We start from the raw sequence: 27,949 nt of genomic DNA on the forward strand, positions 1-27,949 counted from the left end.
TTGAATTGTGGTATATATGTTTCAATATTGGCATTGTTAATCATCAAAGCAAGGGCAGATGCATGATGGGAGATCGGAGAGATAACATTTTAACATTAGTATAATTATTTCTCAAATAATTTTTTAATGTGTTTAGGCTTTAAGTCTTTTAAATTTATAGGATTTTGATTTTAATTAGGGCCAATTATAGTTTTTTTTTTTTGTTTTTACTAAATAATAAAAGGGGCTTTCAAAAAACTAATGGGTCAATAATAGTAAAATTCTTATTTCTTTTTGTTTTCAATATATATAAAAAGGGATTTTTTAAATTTTTATCAGATTATTTGTTAAATTTTTTAAAATGTATTGAAAAAAATATGAGTCATTTTTTCTTATCTATAAAGTTAACGATAATTTTTTTTAGAGGACAAAAGATAAATTTATCTGAATAACCTTAAATAAAAAGTTACGTAATTTTTTTTAAATTATTAAATAAATTTAATAAATATAATAAAAAATATTTTTATTTAAAATACTTTTGATATCTTTTTTTTTTAAATTTTATTTTAATTAATAAGTATTATCTTAGCAAACTAAGGCTCCAGTAGATAGAAAATTACTTATCCAAATCTATATGAGAAGAATAAAATAAAAGTCCCCGTGAGATGGCGTAAGTGGTAAATTTTTTAAAAAATTTTAAGAATAATAGGAAATCAACTCTTGATGAAGACATAAATATCATATTTGATAAATGCTGATTGTGTATCTGTTTGAAAGTGTATAAGATTATAACTGTATTCAATTTACCTAGAGATCGAATCAGGAAGAAAGATCGATCTCCTTCGAGACTAAACGGATAAAATTCAAACACTTAAATTAAAAAAAAAAAAAAAAGATAAGTACATTTCATTTCATCTTTTGTGTCTTTTGAAGACGTAGTTAATATTAGGATGGATGTCATGTCACGGAACTTGGAACTGGATGGATGTAGGACAATCCAATGGAGAAATTAAGGGAAAGTAGAAATAAAAGTACAATAATTCAATAATAAATAAATGTACAATAATCCAATAATGTACTAAATAATATAGTCTTGAACAAAAAAATTATAAAACCTTTAAAGAATTTTTGGACGGAAACAATTACAAACCCTGGAGGCAAATTGATAAAACCCTCACAATTCTTTTAAGATGCACAATTATTTTCAAGGTGCAATCCAATTAATTAATTAAAGAGGGAAAATGTATTTATAAATTACAACCTTAATTAGATTAAGACTCCAATAATATCCATCTTAATTGTCATTCAAAATTAAAAGAGTGATACTATATATCTCTACTTAGACAATTTTCAGTCTACGTGCCAATTTAAATTTATTTTAATAAATTAATAATAATTAATAGTTAATAGCTAATAGTTAATTAATAATTATTCTTTTTAATAAAACTAGCAAAATCTAGAAAATCTAATGAAAAAATGACCGTGCTACTTGTATCGATGGGGATGATAGGACTGATGACTGAATCGAACTTTATCATTGATCATTAAATAATTGCAGATGGGAGAAACTCGAGACTTCATTCAAAAGTGACAGTGACGAAACAATAAGATGGTGCAACGACAATCGACGTGAGAAGTTATGGTGTGACAAGGCGATGGTAGAATGCAATGATGATCACATGAGGCATTGTAGTTGGGTAACGACAAGATGCAGCGGCAATTGTAGATGTGAAGTTGGGCAACAATGAGGGGAGGCGAGGCGAACCTTATTGAAACGATCATGGTAGAGAAGAGAGGAGGTGGCTAAGAATAACGGTGATGAATTTACAAATTGAGTGATTATATTTTTTTTATTTTACACCTTTATATATTTGTGCAAAATAGTATTTTTCATGAAAAAATGACACAATGAAGTGGAGATTGTCGAACAAATAGCATTATTCAAATTAAAATTGAACGACTACTTCAATTTTCCCCAAGAGAGTCTTGCCGGAATTCGACGGAAACTATTTCAACGACTACTTTGCAAACATCAACACCGATCACCTTCCACAACACCGACCACTGTGGGAGGTGTTCGCATAATCAAGTACCCAAGGGAAACTTCAGTTTCAAGCTCCACCACTCGCTCGGCGACGGCTACTCTCTCATCGGAGCTCTTCTCTGCAACACACGCGCAGCGAGCCGACAACCCTCTCACGTTCCCTTCCCGCCAGGCTCAGTCAGCGAAGCCGAAGGATAACGAAATTGGCGGTTTTTTCCGGCGAGTGCCCAGGGCCTTAAAATGAGCCGTTGAAACTGTGGTGGAGTTCGGTGGAGCCTCACCTAGAGCGGATTTATCGATGATGATCTCATGATCTGACGCCGACCCATTCCGGTCGGGATGGGCTCTGAGAGATGTTCAAATTGTGTGCCAAATTTTGATATAAACTAAAATCATCCAATAATAAGTGTCTTAGCCAACAAGCATGCTAATCGTCCAATAATAAGGTGGACAATAAAAATATAAAAATTTAAACTCTAATAATAGAAGGGATAATTATAATTAAAAGTGATAATTTTATTTGAGTCTATGTAAAAATTCCTTATCGCATGATATAAATTTTATTTATCATTCTACAAAGTGAGTCTGAATAGAAATAATTCAAGTAAAAGTCTACTTGACCAACATATATTATCAGGCGACACCTATATTTTTGCATATGTATTTTTATTTTTTTTGTGTTGTTACTTTAATTATTTATTATTTTAATTATATATTATTAAATTTATATTTTTGAGTCAATTTAATTATTATATTTTGACATTATTCATATATATCAATCAAAATATTTTATTATTTTAATTATACTCTTAGAAGTATATTTTTAAGTCAATTTAACTCGTATATTTTAATATGACAGAGTGTAACATATATTTTGTTATCTTATTTTATTTATTTTTTTAACACATAAAAATATAAAAGATAAATTAATATAAAAATATAAATTTAAAGGTGTAATGGAAATAACGAAAAATTTGAATTATTATAAAAAAATAATATAGAGGGTTAAATAAAATTAATATTTGAATAAAGATATGTAGGGGTACAGGAATGAAGACCTAAATATATTATGTGATGAGTATGAATATTACTCTCAATTTGCTGCATCTTTTCCTCTTTAATCCTGGGAACGTATGCATTTTCAAGTGTCATTGTTGCAGTAGGAAGGTGATGTTTGGTTGGTTATTAATGCATTTTCAACGTCCGAAAAATACCCATATGAATGGAGTAGTTGTGTTCTAAGCTCTTCTGAATCTGAATAATAATAATATTATTTTGCTCACCTCAGAGGAAGAATGAGAGTTTAACGGTTCAATGGTCACACGCGGACTGTCGGCGCGTGTTGTCATCACGTTATTCCGATGTCCCGACCTTTTGACCAATTAGTCTTAGTATCGCTACCTGGTGTGATGTGAATTGTGGACCTAAGTTGCACGAAACCGTGTTTGATTATTGTTTCAATATTTTTGAATTGTTTTTCGTTTTAGAAATGGTGAAGATGGTTTGAAACAATTTTTGAGCCATTTGTGTAAATTACGAAACGTTTGGAGGCCGTTTCACAATTTCTTAAAATTAAATAAAAATATTTTTTAGAAAAAATGTATTTTTGGTTCCCGCAACAAAGGCCACACATTTCAAGTTGACCGAACCCTACTCATTTTCCTTCTTCTTTTCCTTTTTTCTAGTTCTTCTTTTCTTTTTTTTTTCTAGTTATAGTTCTTCTTCCATCACTTCTGATTCCAGTCACTTGTCATCGTTCCTTGCTAAAGATTGTTCCTTCAGTCGCTTCAAGTTGAACCCTGATCCATTGCTTCCAATTTCATTGCTTCCAGTCGAACCTTAAAGCTTTATTGCCTGTCATTCATTCAGTCAGTCACCGCTATCATTCCCTCTTAAGTAGTCGACGATCAACCCCCCCTTCTCTCTCTCTCTCTCTCTGTGTTCTCAGACTGTTCGTATTTTGGGTTTCGAGGTGTATGCATTTTTTTGTGTTTTCTTTGTTTAATTTTTGTTTGATATTTTGTTTTTAATTTATTTATATCAAAATTAAATTAATTAAATTTTTTAGTAATATGGCACATTGCATATTACTAAAAATAAATTTTTATATTTTAATTATTTTTTATAATTTACTATATTAAAAATTATATTTACAAAACTCCCCCTATATTTTTTAAATTTACAATTTACTCTACGTTTTCATTTCCTACATTTTTAGAAAAATATCGTTTTAACGTTTCCGTTTCATTTCAGAAACGTATCGTTTTCCATTTCTATACTACCTACCTGTGGACCAATCTCTTTTTACCACTTTAAATTACATATTCTAATTAGATACAAAGCAACTTTAATTATGGGATAAAACAAAAATCAACTTAATTTAATTAAATTTGTTAATAAAATATATTTTTGAGATATGTTTTATATATTTTATATAAAAAAATTGATTATGTCAACAACATTTAACAAAACCCCATTAGTTTTCATATAATTTGGCCAAGATTTTTTTGAAAAAAAAAATTACCTGTAAAATAAATTAAACTATAACTATCATGTGTCACACATAGTGAACCTTTAATTAAAAAAAAATATTCTTTTACTTGCATATGCATGAAACTAACCCCTATAATAAAACTTATTTTAACATAAATTTCTAAAAAAGAAAAGCAATTACTTAGTCAAAGAAAGTAATGCTTAATTTGGCTAGGTTTTTATTTAGAAGATTTTAAGTTAGAGGTAGTTTTTAAACTAGTTATAACGTTTAAGTTGGATAACATTTAAATTCATAATGTGTTTGGATAAATATATTTTTAAGCTAATAATTAATAGTTATGGGTTTACTTTGAAATAACTGATAAACTATTAAAACTTGACAAAAAAATAAAAATAGACATATTATTAAATAATATAAATAAAAGATATAAAAATTCTAATTTTTAATAAAATTAAATTATAAAATAATGTGTAATGTTAAAATTTTACCAAAATTATATATAATTCTTAAAAAATACTAATACAATATATATAATATATGCTAAATGTATATTCTTAAATTAATATGTTGCATATATATATAAATATACATATATACACCTAGAAAGGCGGTCATGGGCGATGGAAGCGGCGATCAACGACTATAGAGGCTGGAGGCGGCAGACGACAGCCGATGGAGAAGAAAGCGGTGGACACAAGTGATGAAGGCTGGAGACAACAACCAACAGGGATGGTGGACCTGGAGGTAGCAGTCGATACGAGTGAGAACGATGATGGAGAGGAGATGGCCTGACAATGGAGGTGACGATGATGGCCAATGATGAGGGTGATGGCGATGGTCGATGGTGGCAATTGAAAAGGATGGGGCGACTGGTGGCGGAAGGTAGAGAGACAGAATATGAAGAAGAAAGGCATGGCTAGAAATTAATAAAATGTATGAGAGTAATATGGTAAAACACTTGGTCAACACAGCTTATTTTGTAGCAGTATTTTGCAAAAACTATTCCTTACTAACTTTTGCAAAACAATGATGTAAGAGTGTTTAAGGTATATATCTTAAACGCTCTTACCACAAACCAAACACCTTAATCAGATAAGTTAGGTAGTTTAAAAGCTATATACTAACTTATAAGTAATTAAATTGCCTAACTAAACTGTCCCTAATTTTGATTGTACGGGAGTTTTAAAAGGAATACAATTTTTAATTTTATTTGGACAAAGCAAGTAAATGTGGTTGAACAAAATGTATATGATTTAATAAATATATATACTATTTATAATAAAAAAAATTGAATATATAAAGGAAAAATTATAAAATATCCCTAAAATTTAAGATAATTTAAAAAATTACTCTTAACATTTAAGAAAATACAATAAGTACTTTCAGAAGGTTTATTACAATATTGTAAATTTTCGCTTGCTATTGGTTTATCTCAATTAAGTATTAGAAAATGATTAAAAATACTCTTATACATAAAAACTTATTTATTTCTTTTCTCTTCCCTTTGGTCATCTCCCCCCCCCCCCCCCCCCCCCCCCGCCCTCATTTTCCTTTCCCTCTAATCTTTCTCTTACAATTGTTTCATTCACTATTGCCAACCACCACCATCTAGGAAAGTTTCTCCCCATTTTTTCTTTCTTTTTTTATTTTGAGTTTTGTCAAATTTAGATAGGTGTCTCTTTTTCTCCTCTTGTTTTTTGTCTTTTTTTTTTTATTTCCATTCTCTTATAATCAAATCACCATCAGCGATTGTTTTTGCTTTCTCTCTTCCTTCGTTAAAAACCCTACTCACTAAAACACTACCTATTTTGATTACACTACCTGAAAAACCTATCGTCTCTCTCTCTCTCTCCAAGTTTATTGAAAACTAATAGGGTTTTTGGTTATTTTCCACTAAAACACGATTAGGCTTATTGATAAATTTTCAATTCAAAGCTAGAAACCCGTTTTGGGTTTTAGGTATAGGTTTGCAAATTTTAAACCAAAAAATTTGAGTTCAAATTGAATATTTGATTTTTAATTTGAGCTAGAAATTTACTTTGAGTTTTGGGTTTGAACTTTCAACTTGATTGTGGTAGCAACGTTGATTATCTTATTTGGCAATGATAATATGGTGGTAATAGCGGTGAGAGTGATTTAGGTTCATCTCTCAAATCCAAATAGTTAGTACGTCGATGACCAATCATCACTAGCAATTACTATCATTTTTTTTTAATTCATTTAATCTAGAATATATGATAGAGAGAAGTAAGGAGAAAAAAAAAAAAAGTATTTTGGTCATTTTGTGTAATTTTTAAATGATGAGGGAGGTCACTACTATTTTCAAAATGTAGAAAATAATTTTTAAAGTTAAAGCAAACCTCATAGGTATTATTGCAATTTACCCATTAATAAAACATCAAAAGTATGCACTATTGTTATGAAACCCTACATATATTATGGTTGTATCCAACAACCTGTCATTTCTTTCTCTTTGTCATTTTCTTCCTTCTTTTATTTGTCCTTTCTCCTTATCTTTTTATTTATATTATTATTTTTTTTATAACATAGGATATTAGAATCTTTAATTCAACTAATTGTAATAAATCCATGCAAATTATCTAGTCCAGATAAGCCAAATAAAGCTCTATCATGTGATTGGTGGAGTCTTGCAAGAGCCCCAAGAGTTGCACAATACCTACATAATCCTGATCGGACAATGTGATTGGTAAAATACTACATCAATCACACATAGCACATAAGTCTATATAGACTTTACCATGGATCGTAACATGTGTGATTCTCAAAAATTTAATTAAAAAATACCTTTAATATGCAGTCAACAAGACTCAAACTTGCATTGAGCAACTCTTAAGACTTTCTCCTTTTCTTCCTCCCTCTATCTCTATCCACATAACCTTGCAATTGTCACTCTATGAACGAACCCAGAGAGATGATGGCCATTATAGACATTTGCCTATTTTTTCTTTTATGAGAAAAAAAAGAAAAAAAGTGGGAAAGAAAATCATAGAGGTAAAATCCTAACTTTAAATAGCAGGAAAAATTAATGTAAATTCTCAAAATTAATAATTTTATTTTATTTTAAAATTTAACCTAACCTTAATGAATATCAATGTAATTTACTAAAAAAAAATGATTTTTTATTGTTCATGAGTAGTATGAACATAATAAGCAAGTGAATCCAATGTAATCGGTGTCCATAATTATGATTATAAATGTCAATAGGTCAGCAAATAGATTTTATGTACTCCTTTTAGGTTAAGATAATGATAAAAATTTATATTTTAAGTCAAAAGTAAAATTTATTAAAATATTTACTAATTATTAATTTAAAATTAAAATAAAATTAGAAATTTCAAATTAAAAAAATATAGATATAAAATATGTTTTAAATATCTAATATATATATATATATGTAATAAGTAGATGACCAACATTTTACCATCCCTAGTGATATGACGATGAAATGAAAGCAGGTCGAGAATAAGGGCAGGGGGCGGGGGCCGCCTTTTTGTTTTTAAATAGTTGGTTTTGGTTTAAAGATTTCACTTTCTCTACTTCGCATTTGGTGTATGTTGTTATTGCTCTTTTTCACTTTCTCGGATTCCTTCAACATTTCTATTTCAATGTCAAATGTGGTCTCAATGTTCTTATGCAGTCTTTCATTACTGGTGCTATTGATTTTGACTAAAAAGATAAATTACAAGCGAATATTTGGTTATTACTTAACCCAAATATCGAATTCGTGACCTATTAGTGTTAATCCTAACATATCACTTATTTGTCGCTTAACCTATACCCTAGGGACAACGTAATTTTAGTGTTGTCTCTCTTAATGCGCACAGCTCCATAAAAATACATTAATGTGCACAACTGTCTATATTTACTTGAATAGGTAAATTCTTTATTATAAGTTTCTAGATTTGTTTAAATTGTATTGAGTATTTTTTATTTTAAAAATTATATTAATTTTTTATATTATTAACAGAATATTCAAATTAATTATTTTATCTATAAAAAATAAATAAATTTCTCTCTATTTTTCATAGTCTCTTCCTTTCTTCTTCATATGACTTCAACTCCCCCACTTCCTCTCTCACCGATGGCTCAGTAAAATTTATCAAACCTAAAAACATTTTTTACCCCACCAAAATCCTCTTCTTATAATGGATTGGTAAAATTTATCCGACTTAAAAATATTTTTTAGCCCCACCAACATCCTCCTCTCATGGTGGGATTTTTCCAAAATCTTATAATCATCAATGGATTTACGAAGAAATTGTCATTTTCTTGTTCATCGTCATTATCCTCTTGTCTCTCTAAACCTTTTGGAGAATTTTTTTTTTTTTTTTCATTTTTCATTAGATTTGGATTCCATCCAACCCCAAAACTTTGGGTTTGATTGAAAATTTTCCAGGTGGCCGCTGGTGATGGTCGCCAATTTGATGTCATTTTTTTTAATAATTATATTAAGAGAAAGACATTTTGAATACTTAAAATAGTTAATAGTTAGAGTGTGTTTGTTTGCATTACTTACAATTTAATTCTAGGTAATATTGGCTAGAAAAAAAAACCACCCACCCCCGTGAAAAATAAATTCTATGGAAATAAATTTTAAATGATTATACCATACATATTTTTTCATAAAAAAATTAAGAGTGTTTGATTGTTTTTCATATAAAATGTATAGTAGTTACATATTTTATATGGTAAATATGTGTAATCAAACATACTCTTTAATTGTAAATGACAAATGACGCATTAATTATGAAAGTTAAGGGAAGCTAGTATAATCTTTAAAAACAAAGTGATGGTTTATGGTATATACTATTTTTAATATTCTCTTTCACGTTTGTTTCACTCCTTCTCTCATCTCTTCAAGGTCATCATTGCTACCACCACCATCATTGCTTAGGCCATCACCATCGTCTTCTCTGTTCTTTCTTTCTCATATTCGTTTTGGCTATTCTTTCTAATCAACTTTTAGCAAACAATCTCTTACATTCGTCTTTGTTTGTATTTTCATTGTGAAAGTGACATTGATTTATAAGAAATGAAGTTTTTTAGTTTAATCAACAAATATTTTTAGCACAAGTCTATGATATATAAGTATGTATGTGCAATTTGTATCTGATCAAGGATTTAAACTTAGATATATGGATATTTAACTGTTGGATTTTGTTAGTATTTTGATATGTTGGTTGATGAAAATAAAGATGTCGGATTATTGTCTTTGATTGCTGAAAACCATCAACCATGGTGGTCAATGACGACTAACAGCATATTTTACAATTTTAATCAAAAATTAAAAATTAGATTCATAAAGATTCAACAACTGATCTTGTTGATTTTTTTTGGGTGTGTTAACCCGCTAACATTTTTAATAATAAGGTCTGATTGTGGGAATTTTCGATCGACGAGACCTTACCTATACTGAGACCTAAGAGGCAGTTTCCCCAGGCCCATAAAATTTGTCATTTTTGGGGCCCATAACTTTTTTCCAAGCCCACCCCCAATCAGCGCCTTCTGCAAACCCTTCTCCCTCTCTGGCTCTCCCGCTCCCGCTCTCGCTCTCGCTCGATAGCGGTTCGCCCTCGCTCTCGCTCGCCGCCTCGCCCTCGCCCTCGCTCTCGCCTCTCGGTCGGTAGCTGGGGAGGTCGCATCTGTGGCTACTGGCTCTGGCTCTCTAACTCTTGCTCTCGCTGGGTGACTGGGTCGCTCGCCTTTCTGCATTGCCATTGGGACACTTTGGTTCATTCTTTTGAGGTTTGGTTCAATCTTTGGTGTTGTGTTCTGTTCGATTTCAAATTCAATACCAGTGGTAAAAAATCTTTTGGTTCAATCTTTGGTGTTGTGTTCTTTTCTTGGCAGGCAGGCAGTGGCCACTGGCCAGTGGGCATCCCTTCATACTCTAGAGACTAAGAGACTAGAGGTAAGTTAATTTATTTGATTATGTTCTATTTAATGTGTATTTCTATTTTGTTTTGGCTAATTTAACACCTACAATGAGTTTAGGAATTGGGACTTTAGGTTTAACAACTGTTTTTTTGCTAATTGTTATTTGACTACTGCATTAGGAATTGTCTGGCTGAGATGTGTTAATTATGATTGAATATTTGTTAATTGTGATTGAATATTTGAATTGTGGGATTGTTAAATTTTCGATTTTATTCTTTGATATGATATGAATATTTATTTATTTTTTTGATACTTTAATATGAAAAAATAAAATTTAAATGTACACTATGATTCAAGGGCCATTTTTACATTTTGACTTAGGGCCCCAAAATTTTAGATACAGCCCTGCTGGCCAGAGGCGGCCGCTGGTGACCGCCGGTGGTGGCAGTTGTGGCTGGTTGCTGGGTATATGCACATATATATATATATACCTGGACAAATTTTGTTTGGTTGGTGCAACTTCTGTTGTTGGATAAAATTTTTACTGGTATTGGATAAAAATTTACATGAGTCTATAATTTTGGAACGAGTCTCAAAGGATGAGTTTGTAAAAATTTACATATAGCTGTTATTGACCAATAGCTATTTGTAGTTGTTCCAAATTGTTGATGGCATTTCGTTATGCTATTTTCATATAGGATTAGCAATTGATTCTGAAAGTTGTATACGTGCTTCTAAGTAATTATTAAAATTTGTTTCTTTATCTTTTTATAATTACTGTGGACTGTTCTTGATACTAATTTTACTGGCAATTCAGACTTATTCTATATTTGACAAAAGACGGCAACTTTTGCTAAAGACCTCAACCTCAAGGATTTCTGAAGCCTATATTTTTGGAATGGATTTTGATGTGTCTAATAATCCATTTCAAATTATGAGAACATGCACATCTAATGTTACTATCACTGGATTTCTGAAAATGATTGGGGATTTATAATTTATGCAGTTAATCTCATAGTAAAATTCATGCAGTTGATGCACCTATTTGTCCCCTTTCTGCCAGAAACCTCAATTGTATTCTGGTCACCACGCTGCTTCTGTCCTACATTTTTCTTGCGTTTGGATGAGTTGATTTTCTAGAGTGGTTGGATAAAAATTTACATGAGTCTATAAATTTGGAATGAGTATCGAAGGATGAGTTTGTAAAAATTTACATACAGCTGTTATTGGCCAACAGCTATATGTAGTTCCCTTTTTTATTTGAACACTTAACTATGAAGGTCTGTATTTGTGCCCCTTAAAATATGTGATTGGCATGTGTTATTTTTAGGAGCTCTTAGAAACTTATTCAAGACTTAGATTTGCCAATCTCTCAACACTCCTCACCCGAAAATCAAGATAGAAACAGAATATATTACAGCAATTGTAAAGCAGAAAGTAAATGAAAGGATTAGAACAATCAAACCATCAAAGAGACAAAGAATTATCCTGGTTCGGACTGCTTTGAAGCAATCCTACATCCAGCCTTCTTTTCGAGAATAAATCCACTAGAAACCAGTTGAAACAAGATACAAGAACCTCTCTTACTCTCTCCTACACAAGTTCGCTGCACTCTCAAGAGAATACAAGGACTAATTTTATCTCAAAGCCTTTCCCTCTCTCTCTCTCGCTATCTTGACAGCATCACTTGCCTCTAGAGAACAATCAGAATGAATGAGATGTTATATCCGACTGCTAGCACTCGCCTCCTATTTATTAACTATAGGGAGGCGGCAATTACAAAGGATTTAAAAGCTTAGCCTCTACAAAAGACCAACATACCCCTCATAATAAAATAACTAAGTTATCTACTCTAACTTAGAATAAGACAGTCAGAAAAAATATCTTCATTCTAAAAAACAGGTTCTTCTCTTCAACTTCTAGAGTTAAACTTCCATGCAAAAACCCAACAGCATGATTTTTCTCAAATAATTTGTACCTTTATATGGACCTAAATGAAGATATGACAAAAAACAGAAATACATGGAAGTCTAGAATTCATGTAACCGACCCCACATAGTGGGATAAAGGCTGGATATGTTGTTGTTGTTGTAATTTGTACCTTTATATTTTTTGTGTTGTACTAATGAGATGTCTGTTCTAAATTTGCAGAGAAACCAGTTGTTGTACTTTCTACCAAAAGGAAAAACTTTCTTGGACACTTTTTTCTGAGGTAATATCAGAACTCCAATTCAGTCCCGTGAGTTTAGAGGAAATTTATTTCGTTCTTTTGGCATAGTTGCTAACTGGAGTAGTGGAATAATCATTCCCTTGCTTGCTTCTTGGCATTTTGTTTTGAGGCATTTGTAATACTTCTGATTTTGTTTTGAGGCATTTGTATTAACTAGTAAATTTAATACAAACAAACAGAGAACAAATTTATGAACAATCCTAAAATTAACATTATTAACAATCAGAAATTAGAAAACAAAGCAGTGTTTAAAATAGAATCAAACTAGCTTTTTACACAACTGAAAAGAAGAATAAAAAAGGCACACACAACTGGAAGGAAGAATATATAAGCAGCAGAACAAGCATCACAAAGGCAAACCAGTAGAATCAAAACAAAGCACTAGCAGCATTTATTGAAGAAAGAAGCAAAGAAAACAGTAAACAGTAAACAAAGAAAAAAATAAAGGCTAGCTTTATTGAAGAATGAAGCAAAGAAAACAGTAAACACTGCATATTTGAAGACCATGGACAAAGAAAAAACAAGCAGCAACAGCAGAACAAAAAGAAAAACAAAACAAGCAGCAGCACTAAAATAGCAAATATAACTGAAATGAAGAACAGAAGAAGCAGCACAAAGCATTAACAAGACAGAAAAGGCATGTGAGATTTGTATTTGGGATTTTATCCCCTTGACTGGCTGGTTTGAAAGAAAGGGCATAGCATACACAACTAATCTCAGCAAAAAGGTTTGGGAGTTCAGATCTGCCAAGCTAAGGATGGAGGTATTTGTGGATGATTTGAACTTTGCTGGTTGCACAGAGGATTGCCAGCATCTGGAATCAACGAGGATGATCGAAATGTGGGGATGGCAATAAGGAGGATATGGTTAGGGGACCCCTCCCCCCGCCCTCGTAATAGCATCCCCATTCTTAACCACGTCCCAATACCTGTACCCCTCCCCCATAGGTATTTTGTTTAACAGCCACTCTACCTGTAGGACAAGGGGTACCCGCATACTTGATAAATTTAATTCTAATAAATTCAAAGTTTAAATAATATCTGTTGTGTTTGCCTAGAGTTATGCGGTAGAGGATAAGTAAAATATTGGAGATGCATCAGCTGGAAGATTAGATCAATTAGGGTTAAAATACCAAGTGTAATTACTTAGTATTTAGGGGGGCCTAATTGTAATATCCCAATAGCAGTTAGTTATATTGGGACGTCCGCCGTTTCTATAAATAAGAGGGCATGGGAGGTAGTCGAGAGGCAATCCCAGAGAGAGAGTTTCTATTTCATCTATGATCGAGTGCTGGTTTCATTCTTGAGAAAGAAAGGTTGAGTGATTAGTATTTAGTCGTGTGTATTCTTGAGAGAATGTATGTATGTACTCAGGGATATAGATGAGGGTTAGAAGCTTGGTGTACTGATCGGCATTATCTGAATAGAAGGATGCTCTGTGTTGGTGCTGACTGCTGGATGTAGGTTTGCCAAAGGCATTTCGAACCAGGATAAATCTCGTCTTTTTGATGGTTTGTTTTATCTTTATGCAATTTCAGTTTTCATTTTGTTTTTGTTTGTTTTTTTAATTGGTTTCTAAATTCTGTGAGTGTGCAAGAATTCGAGTGGGAATTCTCTTCAGTTTGGTCATGGTTTGATAGTCCTAATATCAACAATATCATTGATAAAATTAATATTATTAAGAATAAAAAATATAGAGTAATAAATAACAACACACAATGAATTGAAATTTTCATCCTCTACTTACAAGCTCCTTTAATTAGGTCAATGAACCAAAACAGAAACAAGAAAAAAGAAAAAAAAATCTGGATAAATTATACTTTCTTTTTATTTTTTTTGTCCAGTATTAGGAGCAATTCTTAGTTTCAGATTGAGATTATGGCTCATTGCATACAAAACAATAATAAACTGATTATAGCTCATTAAGTCAATGAGCCATAATGAGCTGATTATGGCTCATGGTCAGTGTTCGAAAATTTGGCCTAGGCGTTAGGCGGCCACTGGCCGCAGCGATTAAGGGCTGCTCGGCACCCCTAGTCGCCATGTCCGATTATTCGGGCCACGGCGGCGCCTAGGCCGCCCAGGCGGTGCCAAACCGCCTGGGTCGAGCGCGGCCAGGGTCGCCTAGGTCGTGCGTGTCTTGGGCAAACCTATTACCCCCTTCCCTTTCTGTCTCTGGTCGTTCATCGCGGGTTGTCTCTCTCTCTCTCTCGCTGCTGATCTCGTCTCTTGGTCGTTCGTCGCCGCCGTCGATCTCGTCTGTTGGCCGTTCTCTCTTGCCGCCGTCGATCTCATCTGTTGGCTGTCATCTCTCGTCGCCGATCTCATCCTCCTCCGGTATGTATCCATCTTCCTCCGATCGCATCGATCTCGTTTGTTGCATTACTGCTTGCTGCTCCTTGCTGCATGCTGTAGCTGCTTGCTGCTCGTTGCAGCAACTTGTTGGTTGTTCCTTGTTGCAGCAGCAAGCTTGCTGTTGATCTAGTCGTCGCCTAGGCGCTAGCTTGCCGCCCGACTAACGCCTATCATGTTTTTGAACACTGCTCATGGTTCATTCCAAAACAATAATAGATTGAATCCAGCTCCTCAGACTAACCTAACCAATGTTAAATTAACTCCAAACCTCAGCATACAGTGACCAATAGTGTAAATCAATGTAAACAACATCAGTAAACAACGTAAATGCCAGAAATTCAAAATTTGAATACCAATGTAAACAATACCAGACCGCAGTGATGTAAAAAGAAGTGAGAACACGAACAAGGAATACAGAAACAGAAGAGAATAGAGAGACGAACTCATGATGCTTCAAATGCAACACCAACACAGTGCCGTTTCAGTGCAAAAGCAAGATTAGTTGTAGTTGCCGACGAACAAATGGGTTGCCAACGAAGATGAACGGAGGTTTGAGAGCGATAGAGCAGAGACCAACAATCAGGTTGGGGTTGTTTAGGCAGTGCGGGTTAGGGTCTAGGTTGCAAAGAAACAGAAACGGGAAACAGATCGATGGTGACTCAGCCCAATTTGTGTTTGAGTCGACAGCGGCACCAAGCAATAGGAGTTTTAAATCAACGGCGGCACCCAACATTGAGCAATCGGGCGGCAAAGGGGAATGACCAATAAGGGTCAGAGATAGGAGGCTAGGGCAACCCTTGAATCAGAATTGATATATGCCGTTTGAAACTGTTTCCCATACTTTTATGTAATTATGTACAGGTCCTTAAACTTTTTCAAAATTACAGAAATGGCTCGAAAATGTTTCTAGTCCATGCATCTAAGGTTTATTATGTTCATCATTCTTTCTGTAATAACAATGGCTTGCAATTGTTGTCAATTGTCATGACTTGAATGAGAGCTTTAGCAAAGCGTAGGGTTAGTTTTTTTTTTGGTTTTATTTCTATTTTTCAGTTTTAAAATATCAAATTAACTAATGAAGAATATTTTCGAATTAACTAATGAAAAATATCAAATTATTTTTATTAAAAAATTCTATTATAATGAAGAATATTTAAATTAGTTAAAACTCATTAGGGCTTCGTGCTTCTTTGAATCACTGCTTCCATTCTCAGTTTCTCATGTTTGTTCCTTACTCTCTCACTGTATTTCTTTTATGGTGTCTGTCAGCTTCCAAGGATCTGACTAGTAATTCCTTCGTCCAATGGACTGTTCGAAGGAGAAAGGAAGGAAGATAGGGGGAGAAATTAGGGAGAAAGAGAGAACAGAGAGAGAGAGAATGAGAGAGAAAATGTCAGAATTCTGTTAGAATATTTTCATATCCATCCGTGGCAAGGATCAGCTGAATATATAGCTGGATTCTTTGCCCATGTGCGGTAACCGCTTACAGCAAAGGAAATGTACAATCTGCCTAAACAGCAACAAACGTGTACCCCTCCTTATAGCATATTCTACTGCCTATTCTGCTAATAGCTATTCCTCCATTCCTATTATATTTAATTACCATATCTCCCCCTCCTTGCTACGTGGATCATGACAATTACCCCTCTCTTCAAAATTTTCTTGTCCTCAAGAAATGTGGAGGAGGCTGGCTACTCTCAAGAATTGGCGAAGCATGTCCGGAAGGTATTCCCATATGTTGCTATCCAAGTGAAGATGAGACCATTTGATGAGTACTTGAGGAATAGGAGCCCCGTGCTTGTAGATCACCCTCCTATCTAGCACAACTATCGGTTCTTTAATACTGTCATTAGCACTTGGAAGATTGGGTAGGGTAGGACTTGTTGGTTGAGTTTCTTCTACCAATTTTTTTAGGAGTGCCACATGGAATACCGAGTGGATGTTGGAGCCTTCTGGTAGTTGCAACCGGTATGCTACGTTTCCCACCTTTGCAGTGATGGGAAATGGGCCGTAGTATCTTGGATTCAACTTGGAGCTGGGGTTTTGCAGTAAAGCCCTTAGGTGACCCGGTTTAAGCTTCAAATACACCCATTCTCCAACCTGGAATTCTCTTTCACTCCTCCTCCTATTTGCAGATTGCTTCATCCGGTTCTGAGAAGTAGCTAATTCCTTTTTTAGCACCTGTAAAGCTTGCTGCCTTTGCTGGAGATAAACATCCAAAGCTGCCACTGTGGAAGAGTCTCCTAGGGATGGTAGAAGTGGTGGTTTATAGCCATAGAGTGCTTCGAAAGGAGACATTTTTATAGAGCTGTGGTGGCTAGAGTTGTACCACCATTGGGCCATGGGAAGCCACTTGTGCCAAGTTCTTGGCTGTAAGAAGCAAGAACACCTTAGATACATCTCCAAACACTGATTCACCCTTTCGGTTTGGCCATTGGATTCAGGGTGGTAAGCCGCTGACATATGTAGCTTAACTCCCACCAGCCCCATCAGCTCCTTCCACAGCAAACTAGTAAAGATCTTGTTGCGATAAGATACTATGGCCTTTGGTGCGCTGTGTAGCTCGATTACCTGATCCAAGAACACCTTTGCTACCTCTTGAGCAGTGTAGGGATGAACTAGCCCGATGAAGTGGCCATATTTGGTGAACCGGTCTACTATCACCATGATGCAGTCTTTTCCTTCATATTTGGGAAGGCCTTCAATAAAATCCATTGAGATACTCTCCCATGGTCCCCCAGGTATATTCAAAGGCTGCAATAGCTCTGGTTTGGCTATATTCTCGGATTTGTATCTTCTGCAAGTATCATAGCTTAGTACAAAATCCTTGACATACCTTTTCATTCCTGGCCATTGGAATAATTGTTTGACCTTGTGATAGGTGTTTTCAATACCCGAATGTCCCCTATGGGGGCAGCTTGTAATGCCTCTATTATTTTCTTCCTTAACTCCTCATCCTCTCCTATCACCAGCTTCCCTTGGTACCTGATTACGCCATTGCTCAAAGTGTAACCTGGTCTTGATGATGGGTTTACTATCAGCTGCTGAAGAAGTTCCTTAGTTTTTCCAGCTGTTTCGTAACTGCCAACTACCTCTTGGCACCAATCGAGAACGAGGGTGGTGATTGCAGCCAGACTTCCTTCCTCAAAGCACCTAGATAGCGCATCTGCTGCTAGATTTTCCTTCCCCTTCCTATATTGGATTACATAATCCAATCCCATTAGCTTTGTCATCCCCTTCCTTTGCAGCTGGGTGTGCAGCTTTTGTTGTAGCAAAAATTTCAGACCCTTATGGTTTGTTTTAATCACAAATCTCCCTCCCTCCAGGTAATGACGCAATTTCTCCACTGCTAATAATACCGCCAATAGCTCCTTCTCGTAGATACTTAGCGCAAGATGCCTAGGTGATAGAGCTTGGCTTAGGAACGCTATCGGTCTCCCTTCCTGAACCAGCACTGCCCCAATACCCTTAGTGCTCGCACCTGTTTCCAGAACAAAAGGCTTGCTAAAATCTGGGAGGCCTAAAGTTGGTACCTGACTCATAGCTTGCTTAAGCTCTCTGAAAGCTTCTTTCGCCTTGGAATCCCATTGAAATCCGTCCTTCTTCCACATATTGGTGAGAGGTCGGCTGATGACACTGTAATCCTTTACAAACCGACGGTAGTAGCCGGTTAAACCCAAAAATCCCCTCAGTCCCTTGACATTCTGAGGCCTGGGCCAAGCAACCATTGCTGCCACCTTGCTAGGGTCGGTGCTCACCCTTGTTTTTGATATAATATGCCATATCCTGCTTTTGTGCAAAGGAACATTTCGACTCTTTAACATACAATTTATTGAATCTAAGGACCTCAAAGGTAGTTTTTAGGTGGGTTAAGTGTTGGGCAAAAGTGGGGTTGTAGATCAAAATGTCATCAAAGAAAACCAATATGAATTTGCGTAATAAGGTTCAAAAATCTGGTTCATTAAGGTTTGGAAGGTTGTTGGAGCATTGGTGAGGCCAAATGGCATTACTATGAATTCATAATGCCCTTGGTGGGTTTTGAAAGCTGTTTTGGGAATGTCTTCCGGCCTCATTCTAATTTGATGATAGCTGGAACTTAAGTCGAGTTTGGTGAAAACAGAAGCATTTTTTAATTCATCAAGCAAATCTTCCACAATAGGTATGGGAAACTTGTCCTTGATGGTCATGGCATTGAGTTGGCAGTAATTGATACAAAATCGTCATGAACCATCTTTCTTTTTGACAAGTAATACAGGAGATGCAAATGGGCTATGGTTTGGTTGTATGATGGATTTTGTAACATATCCTTGATGAGTTTTTCTATTTCAGTCTTATGTCTAGGTGGGTATCGGTAAGACCTTAGGCTAACAGGCTCGGCATTTGGTTTTAGGTTAATGGTGTGATCAAGTGATCTTTTGGGTGGCAACGCAGATGGCTCGGAAAAAAGGTCCCTAAATTCAATTCAGAGCATGTTAAGAGAGTCGATTTCTTGTACCTTCCAGGGTTCATGTGAGCTGCTGTTCACAGCCATTGTCAACTCCTATTCCCATTCCTGCTCTCCCTGTTCCTGTGTGAATTCCATGGAATGTATGGAGAAAAGCTGGGCCACCTGGGAGAGTTTGCTTTTAAACATCCTTTGCAGCCTCTTTCCGGCAATCATTTTACGCACCCCCGACTCTTGACTGCCTATCAGGGTCTTTTTCTTCCCATCCTTCTCAAAAGTTACCTCCATTTTATTGAAATAGAAACTGATAGAGCTGACCCCCTTCATCTAATCTACACCGAGCACCACATCACAACCCCCCAGCTTCAGTAGCCTCAAATCAGCCACAAATTCTTCATCGTTCATTTCCTAGCAAAACCCCACACAGGAGGACTGACTCATAACCTTATTTCCATTCGCTACTGTTACTGACAGAGGGTGGGAGCTGAAGATCTCACACTCTAACTTTCGGGCCGTGGTTTCATCCAAGAAGCTGTGGATACTCCCACTGTCTATAAGTACCATTACCGGAGTATTGCAGGATCTTCCCTCCACCTTAATTATCTTACTGTTGACTGATCCTTTAAGGGCGTGTAGAGAAATCTCCCCTTTGTCTTCTTCATCCGCTTCTGGAGTCCCCTCTACCTTTTCTTCTTCATCCTCCTTTGCTTCCAATATCAACAGCTGCCTTTTGCACTTATGCCCAAAAAAATATTTATCTCCGTGCTTATAACAGATTCCCGCCTGGCGCCTTTGCTCCATCAATCTTTCCCCATTAGCAGGACTGGAAACTGTTGAAGGCAAAGCCAAGACCCCTTTGCCTCCTTGCCCTGTATCCCTTCCAGTGGCTCTGTTTCCCGCCTGCCATCCATCGGTGATTACCCCCTTAACTTGGTTCCTTTGTTTTTTCATCAGTGCTTCAATCGTCATTTCTTGCAGTCTTGCACTGTCAGCAGCCTATTCCACTGTCCCCGGTTGCATCATTTTAACCATTGGTCTCACCTCATCTCCTAACCAACTGATAAAACTTGACACAAAATATTCTTTCGTCAAGTGGGGTTGGTGCATCACCATCAAGGACCTCAGCTCCTCAAATTTGAGCTGATAGGCCTGCACCATTCCTTCTTGCTTGAGCTTGTTAAATTCCTCGATCATGTCCCTCAAACTCTTGTCTCCAAACCTCATATAGAGGTCTCTTGCGAACACATTCCACGGACTCCCTTCTTTGGTTGCAAGCCATCCTTGGAACCAGGCGTCCCCCGCCTCATTCAGGGAAGCAGATGCCAGGACGACCTTCTGCTGTTCCTGAACTTGGTATAGTGTGAACATTCTTTCACACCTCTTGGTCCACCATCTCGGGTTCTCTCCATCGAATAGTGGAATGTCTAATTTAGGCACAGGGAAGTTCGGCTGATTCCGGTGAGCTTGAGCTCCGGGTCCTCTTCCCATTGTGCTTTCTTCCATAATCTCCGGTTCTAATTCAAATTCCAACACTCCAGCATGCGGAGGCTCCATCCCTACCCCAGTAAGGATTGATTCCGTTCTATCCCTAGGAGGAAACTCCATTGAAAGCCTCACTGGTTGTTGAGATGCGAACATTCTTACGAATTGTTGCATCTGCTCCATCAGTTGCCCCCTCAACAGAGCACTCTGCTCCCGGTTTTCTTCTCGCTACCTCTCCATTGCTTGGGTAATTCGATTATCCACCCCCACTCCTACTGAGGATTCAAGTGGACCCATTCTAGTATGCATTTCAGCCATGGATGTCGCAACTTGCTATAGTTGGTTCTCCATTTGTTTCATCCTCGTTCCATCCGCCATTGCGAGGATACCCATAGCTTTGAGCGTTTCCCAAGTTGCGCTCTGATACCAAAATGTCAGCTCCCAAGGATCTGACTAGTAATTCCTTCATCCAGTGGACTATTCAAAGGAGAAAGGAAGGAAGATAGGGGGAGAAATTAGGGAGAAAGAGAGAGAGAGAGAGAGAGAGAGAGAGAGAATGTCAGAATTTTGTTAGAATATTTTCATATCCGTTTGGCAAGGATCAGCTGAATATATAGCTGGATTCCTTGCCCATGTGCGGTAATCGCTTACAGCAAAGGGAATGTACAATCTGCCTAAGCAGCAACAAACGTGTAACCCCCCTTATAGCATATTCTATTGCCTATTTTGCTAATAGCTATTCCTCCCTTCCTATTACATTTAATTACCATATCTCCCCCTCCTTGCTACGTGGATCATGACAGTGTCCTCTTGGAACTAAGGTCAGAAGTTATACTTGGATTTGTCATATCTGAAGGACTAAGAAGGTTTTGGTTCTTGGCTCTCTCTACAGCCCTGTTTTGGTTGATTTTTGGTTTTAGATTTCTGTGCTAGTGTGTGCTCAATCTAAATGTGTTAGATTTCAGATTTGTCTCAGATTTATCACATTTGTGGTTTTAAATTTTAGCTTGAAGCTGTGCCGTGCAACACAACATGAGCTTCTTGCACTGATCTGTGCAGTGAGCTTCTAATCTTGCTGTGCACTGCTTCTTGCTGCATGTTGAACTAATTGTCTGGATTTCTGAACATTGTTATATTGTAGAGTGATGGGTGGAAAGCGAAGGAACCATGGTGAAGACATTGTTTCAAGTGGAGAAGATGATAATATTAAGAGTGGTAAAAACAATGGGGTTGATAGTAGTAAAAAGAAAAAGAAAATAGAGGATGAAAGGGGAAGGGAGTTGCTTCCATCAATGATAAAGAACAAGGAGAAGAGGTCGGCTGTCCATGCAAAGCTCAAGCATCAGAAGAAGCTAGAGAAGCGTAAGAGGGCCAAGGCTCGTGATGCTGCTGAGAAAAAAGCCCTAGAGCTTGGCGAGGAGGTTTTTTGTCTCCCTTATCTGTATATTTGCCATGTGTTGTTCTGTATAATAGTTTCTGCCCCCTCTCATGTAGACAACATTCTTGATACCCTTACACATGCAAAGCTGACTTGGTGTGTTTATTTTTACTCTTTATGCATTAGTGTATCAAATTCATTTGCTTTTCTTATCATTTTTATGCAGCCTCCACCAAGGAAAATTCCACGAACAATTGAGAACACTAGGGAGTTTGACGAGACTGTTTGCAAGCCTGATGATGAAGAGGTTGTTTTATGAGCTCTTTAATGGTTTTGGTATTATGCTTATATTGTCCCTACTTTTCATTATTCAGGAAACAAAGAAGTGATTGCTATTATTATAGGCAGTAACCTGAAGGAGTGGGGATAGTTTTGTTAAAACCCTGCTTAGACATGGACTTACAGTTTGCCATGTGTCATGTGTAGCTCTTTGCTGCTAATGATGTGGATGAATTCAGTGCAATTTTGAAGTGTGAATGGACTCCAAAGATATTAATTACTACTTCCCGGTTCAACTCAACAGTATGTCTTCTTTCCAAATTTACTATTTGTTTTGTTGGCATGAAATTTTGAAATGAAATTCAGTTTTCATTTGTTCAATCATCATTATAACATTTTTCTCCACGTATGAGAGTTGTTCTGCCTTCTGGAAGGTTTTTCTGCTGATATGTTAAGTTTATGCCTTGGCATATTTGTTGCTCAATCTACAGAGAGGACCTGCTTTTATTTCGGAGTTACTCTCGGTGATCCCAAATGCTCATTACTACAAAAGAGGAACATATGACCTGAAAAAGGTGCTGCTTGTTTATTGATATTTATCATAGTTTTTTTTTCTTTAATATGTTTAAATGTTCTGAAATAATAATAAGAATAGTTACTGCTATAAATTGCATTCTTGTTTATGATTTCAGCGTCATATATCTTGCAGATTGTGGAATATGCAAGGATCAAAGATTTCACATCTATGATAGTTGTCCATACTAACCGCAGGGAACCCGGTTTGCATCCTTGGGCTTCTTAATTCCTCCTTACCTTAATTTTTCATATTTTCCTTGTGTTATTATTGAAAGGTTCAGAGTAGTAAACTGCGGTGGTTGTTATGCAGATGCTCTCCTAATTATTGGTTTACCAGATGGTCCTACTGCCCATTTCAAGCTTTCAAGACTTGTATTGCGCAAAGATATTAAGGTGAACCAAGTTATATTCTCTATATGAGTGTGCAAATGTGCATTTCTTGTATTATGGATATTTTCTGTTGGATTTCTAAACTGGCATTCTAATACAAAATTATTGCTTGAGATTATATTTTTCCTATTAGGAAACAGTAAGCAAGTTAAAGTGGGTCTGGAGAAATTAATAACAATTACTTAAGATAACATGAAATTGATGATCCCGTTAAATGTTTCTCTGTGTCTCACATGTACAGTTATGAGCCAAATGTCTTTATATATGTTTGCCCTCTCACGATCAATTTTCTGCCAAGTCAGCAAATTAAAATATCATCTCCATATTAATTGATGCCTGTTTAATTATTATAAGTTCCTATGACTGGAATGCTAAATATGCTTCTATTTGATTGTTGTGATGTATTTTTCTTGCAGAATCATGGAAACCCAACTAGTCACCAGCCTGAGCTGGTACTGACGAATTTTACTACGCGTCTGGGTCATCGCATTGGGAGGTTGCATTTGTTTCTTCTTTGCCTTCTTTTTTGGGCGTCTGAGTATTGTTGAGTCTTTATCAATGCTACTAGTCCTGTGCCTTTGGAAAAAATTACTTGTTCGTTGTATGTAGGGCTTTGCATTAAGCAAAGTGCAAGTTCTACGTTTTGTTGGTCTTTTCCTTTATATAAAAAATTTCCCTTAGTGTTTTCTCTCCAACTCCTGTCTATTTATATTAGCATACGCATGTGAGCTATAGACCTTTTGGGCTTAGTAGATACCTGTGCATTAGTTCTTCTCATTTTGTATGTCCTCACTCCCATTTCTGATAGTCCCATTTTACTTGTGCAAGTTCTACACCGATTTTATTTTATACGTCCTTATTTCCATTGTTGATAGTCCCATTTTGATAACTTTAATCATCAGTGGCCCATATTACCCTTCACCAAATTTATATTAAAAACATCCATGATTATCGGAACAATCATTCAAATTGGAAAAGGGGATTTTATATCTATTTTCTGAAGATGCTTTTAAGCTTTGTGCATGATCAACAAATTATATACATCAGAGTCAACTGGAGGGGGAGTGCCATCAATCTGTTGCTGAGTATTGTCTGGCAATTTCTTATATGTAGGCTATTTCAGTCTCTTTTCCCTCAAGATCCAAATTTTTGCGGGCGGCGAGTGGTGACATTCCATAATCAAAGGGATTTTATATTCTTTCGCCATCATCGGTGATTATCTATTATGGGATGTTCTATTTGGAATTTGTCTTGATGATTGGATGAGGATTCTAATTGTTAATTTATTTTTTCATCATATGGTGAAGGTATATTTTTGAAAGCAAGGAATCTAAACAGGGTGACTCAAAAGGTAAAAATGGCAAGGACATGAAGAATGAAAATGGCTCTCAAGAGAAAATGGTTGCTCGCCTTCAGGTTTGTGTTCTCTCATATTCTTGTTTCTCTACAGATCTTTTTGTTTCACTAGCAATATATCTATATATGTTCTTGTGGTTTGTTTTCAAAATTTGGAGTTCTTTCTTGCAGACTTTTGGAATAGTTTAAAATTCAAGACGTTTAAAGAATAATTTAGGTTGATTGCATGAAATGGTTGGAGAGTAACAATAAGATGTGTTATTTAATATTTTGCACAATGGCTTGTGCACTTCTAGAAAATCTTTAGTGTCAGAAGAGAATTTGTTGTAATATGAAACTTGTCTTTGTTCGACCATTTGGATAAGAGGGCCTATGTGTTGCTGCAATGCAAACTAATAAGCATTGACCAAATTAAGTTTCATAAGATCTATTGGCTATACAGCAATTTTGACCTTCCAAAGCTGGTAGTAATCAGATTTGCAAATAGCCTATTTTGACCAATGAAAGCAAAAGCTGCAAGTGATTCACCTAGGTTTGACCTTGTATGAAGTATGAAGAGAAGATAAAAAAATTGATGACGGAGGAACTAGGAAGTGCCTTTTCTTTTTTCTTTATCTGGCCTTTCTACTCTGGAATTTTTACAGCAGTTATGGTTGCCTTCACCATCCCTACTGCACAGAAAAAATGAAAGAAAAAAGAACAGAAAAATTGAATGTGAACCAACAAAAAGGACAGCATGACTGATGCTAGAGAGCAAAAATTTGTAAAAATAAATTTTTCTGCTCATACTTGCATCACTAACAAAGAATGAAGTGAGCAAAACTTTGTCGAGTTAATTACCATCTTCCTAACTGTTAAAGCATTCCTATTCTGACCATTCTGGGACTTAATTGCACTTATTGTTGCTTCACTTGAGGATGCAATTGTGGAGCAACACAGGTTTTAGAACAGGGTTCATCATCATACAGAAGATGCAGATTAACAAGAATTTTAGCTTTTTATTAGATTTTGTCTTGACGTGAGGTCCATAAGGGAGTGATTACTGTTTAATAATGGGAAAATTTATTCAAATGATTCTTTCTGTAGCATGTGGGAGAATGAATGGTCATGGAGACTTTTGGAACCAAAGGGAGTTTACTGTTGTGTTAGAGAGGGAAAATTTATGGCAGAATGCAGAGCTTTTCTTGAATGGTTTTTCCTGTAGCATGTGGGAGATTGAATAGTCATCGACACTGGAGAGTTTATTGGGGAAAGGCACTTCTGTTGAGAATTGACACTCTGTTTATTGGTCATGGCCATTAATTTGAGTTATTTGGTTTTGCTAGTGTGCTAAAATCTTCTTTCATTTTTGTGATTATTTTGTGTGCGCTTCTGCATCTGTGCTCTTGGCCTACATTGCCATTCCCATTTCAAATTTAACCAGGACTCATCTGAGCATGAGAAAATCCAGATGTTTGATGAAGAACAGGAACAGATTAATTTTGGATTTCCATTTAAATTTTAATTGGCCAGGCATCCGTTAGCAATGCAGAATCTTTGATTACGTAGCTCATCAGAAGGGAGATACGTGCTTTGGATGATTGTAATGTGCTTTGACAGCTAAAAGTTGTGTACTTTGACTCGGAGCATATTTCACTTGTTACCTTTAAGAAAGACGGACAAGTCTTCTGATCGGCTATGTTGACCTAATCCAACTGCTCTACCATATCATTGGCTGTTACAGCCATGGTTAGAATGTTTATATTTGATGAGGGTATTCATGAATTCAGTGTTGCTTGGAGGGCCGTCGTTACCTGTAGTTAATATTAACTTTTATTTATTCTTCAAGAGCCAGTCTGATCTATATGTATGCATCCTGAATGATATTTTTCTCTACCGACATTGTAGGAATGTGGTCCTCGTTTCACACTGAAGTTGATTAGTCTGCAGCATGGAACGTTTGATACGAAAAATGGGGAATATGAGTGGGTTCATAAGGTAAATTAGTAAGCACCCAATGTTTTATTTCATATAGATCGTACAGCCTTTTCTACCTATTTGAGATCTGTTCCCTCATCTGTGTTTCTCACTTGTCTGCTTTCCTTTTATCCTTTCTCTGCTTGAATGTTAGCCCGAGATGGACACAAGCCGCAGGAGGTTTTTCTTGTAATGGCTTTGCTACCTCGCTGACGATCTTGCCAGTCTTATGCAAAGAAGTGATAAGAAGGGGTGAAGAATGGCCAAAACTTGGGATTGTGGCGCCTTGAAACATGAAGCAAAGCTGACAGTATGTGTTTGGAGGGTGCTGATGATTACCTTTTATGTGAAAAACATAAAGCATTGTGCTTTGAAAATTTTTGACATCTGAAAATTTACCAAATGGCTGAATTGTAGGCCTTCTCTCCTCCTCTCAATTCGGAAGAGAACTCCATTGCCAAAATAGCTGGCTTTTGGGAAGCTTGTTTGCACTGGGGGTAGTAATAGGTGACTAATGGTGGATTCCATGAGTTATATGAGGTTAGATATATGTTTGGCTGGGAGAGCCGATCTATTCTTTCATATACTGGAAGCCTTTAGCTATCTTAGAAAGGAGTGCTTTGAGGGCTCAATGCCCGGAAAGCCAATCTTGGTTTTGTTTTGTTTGTATTTTTGCGTGTGTAATTTAATGAAATTATTTTTTGTTATTTTATGTTTTGATTGTTATTAGAATGGCTAAAAATATCAATCTCAGTTTGGCTCCTGCAAGGTGGATTTTTTTTTTTTTTTTTGTTGGCTAACGATATTTTGTTTATGTTGTCTTGGAAATATTGTTAGGTTGTGTTTGGATGGAATGATATTGCTGTTATGTTAATGGTGGTAGTTTTTGTGCATTTATAATGTCGTACGTATTGTCCAAAATTTTAAAAGTTCAAGGGATTTTGTCTATATTAAAAAATTATAATAATGTTTGAAAATTCAAAATTTAATACATTTAACTCTATCGATGGATAGTTATTGTTAAATTTTAAAAAAATACACAATTCTCTCTCTCTCTCTCTCTCTTCTCCCTATTGGGTTGACCGAGTG

At 35.8% G+C, this 27,949-nt stretch overlaps 2 protein-coding genes across 3 annotated transcripts in view; both read left to right on the forward strand.

Moving 5' to 3' along the window:
* Positions 1–27,949, forward strand: part of LOC127791990 (autophagy-related protein 8C) — an 83,906-nt gene that overhangs the window by 33,350 nt on the left and 22,607 nt on the right. The window lies entirely within an intron of this gene.
* LOC127791988 (uncharacterized) lies at positions 10,013–27,613 on the forward strand. Of its 2 annotated transcripts, none has more exons than XM_052322255.1 (14): positions 10,013–10,283; positions 10,389–10,449; positions 12,567–12,627; positions 22,067–22,346; positions 22,530–22,610; positions 22,790–22,885; positions 23,074–23,157; positions 23,292–23,361; positions 23,469–23,551; positions 23,965–24,044; positions 24,662–24,760; positions 24,856–24,964; positions 26,792–26,881; positions 27,015–27,613. In XM_052322255.1, exons 4-14 carry the CDS (start codon positions 22,071–22,073, stop codon positions 27,051–27,053), a joined length of 1,107 nt encoding a protein of 368 aa, XP_052178215.1. In that variant the 5' UTR covers positions 10,013–10,283; positions 10,389–10,449; positions 12,567–12,627; positions 22,067–22,070; the 3' UTR covers positions 27,054–27,613. The 2 variants fall into 2 exon arrangements, with proteins under 2 accessions (XP_052178215.1, XP_052178216.1); XM_052322256.1 differs by having other exon boundaries at positions 10,393–10,449.

This window comes from Diospyros lotus, chromosome 15 (assembly GCF_014633365.1).
Source record: "Diospyros lotus cultivar Yz01 chromosome 15, ASM1463336v1, whole genome shotgun sequence".
NCBI lineage: Eukaryota > Viridiplantae > Streptophyta > Magnoliopsida > Ericales > Ebenaceae > Diospyros > Diospyros lotus.

Coding starts and splice junctions, on each gene's coding strand:
- LOC127791988 (XM_052322255.1), top strand. CDS start 22,071: ATGGGTGGAAAGCGAAGGAACCATGGTGAAGACATTGTTTCAAGTGGA. Junction 23,362..23,468: donor TACTAACCGCAGGGAACCCG/GTTTGCATCCTT, acceptor GTTGTTATGCAG/ATGCTCTCCTAATTATTGGT. Junction 24,965..26,791: donor AAATGGTTGCTCGCCTTCAG/GTTTGTGTTCTC, acceptor CCGACATTGTAG/GAATGTGGTCCTCGTTTCAC.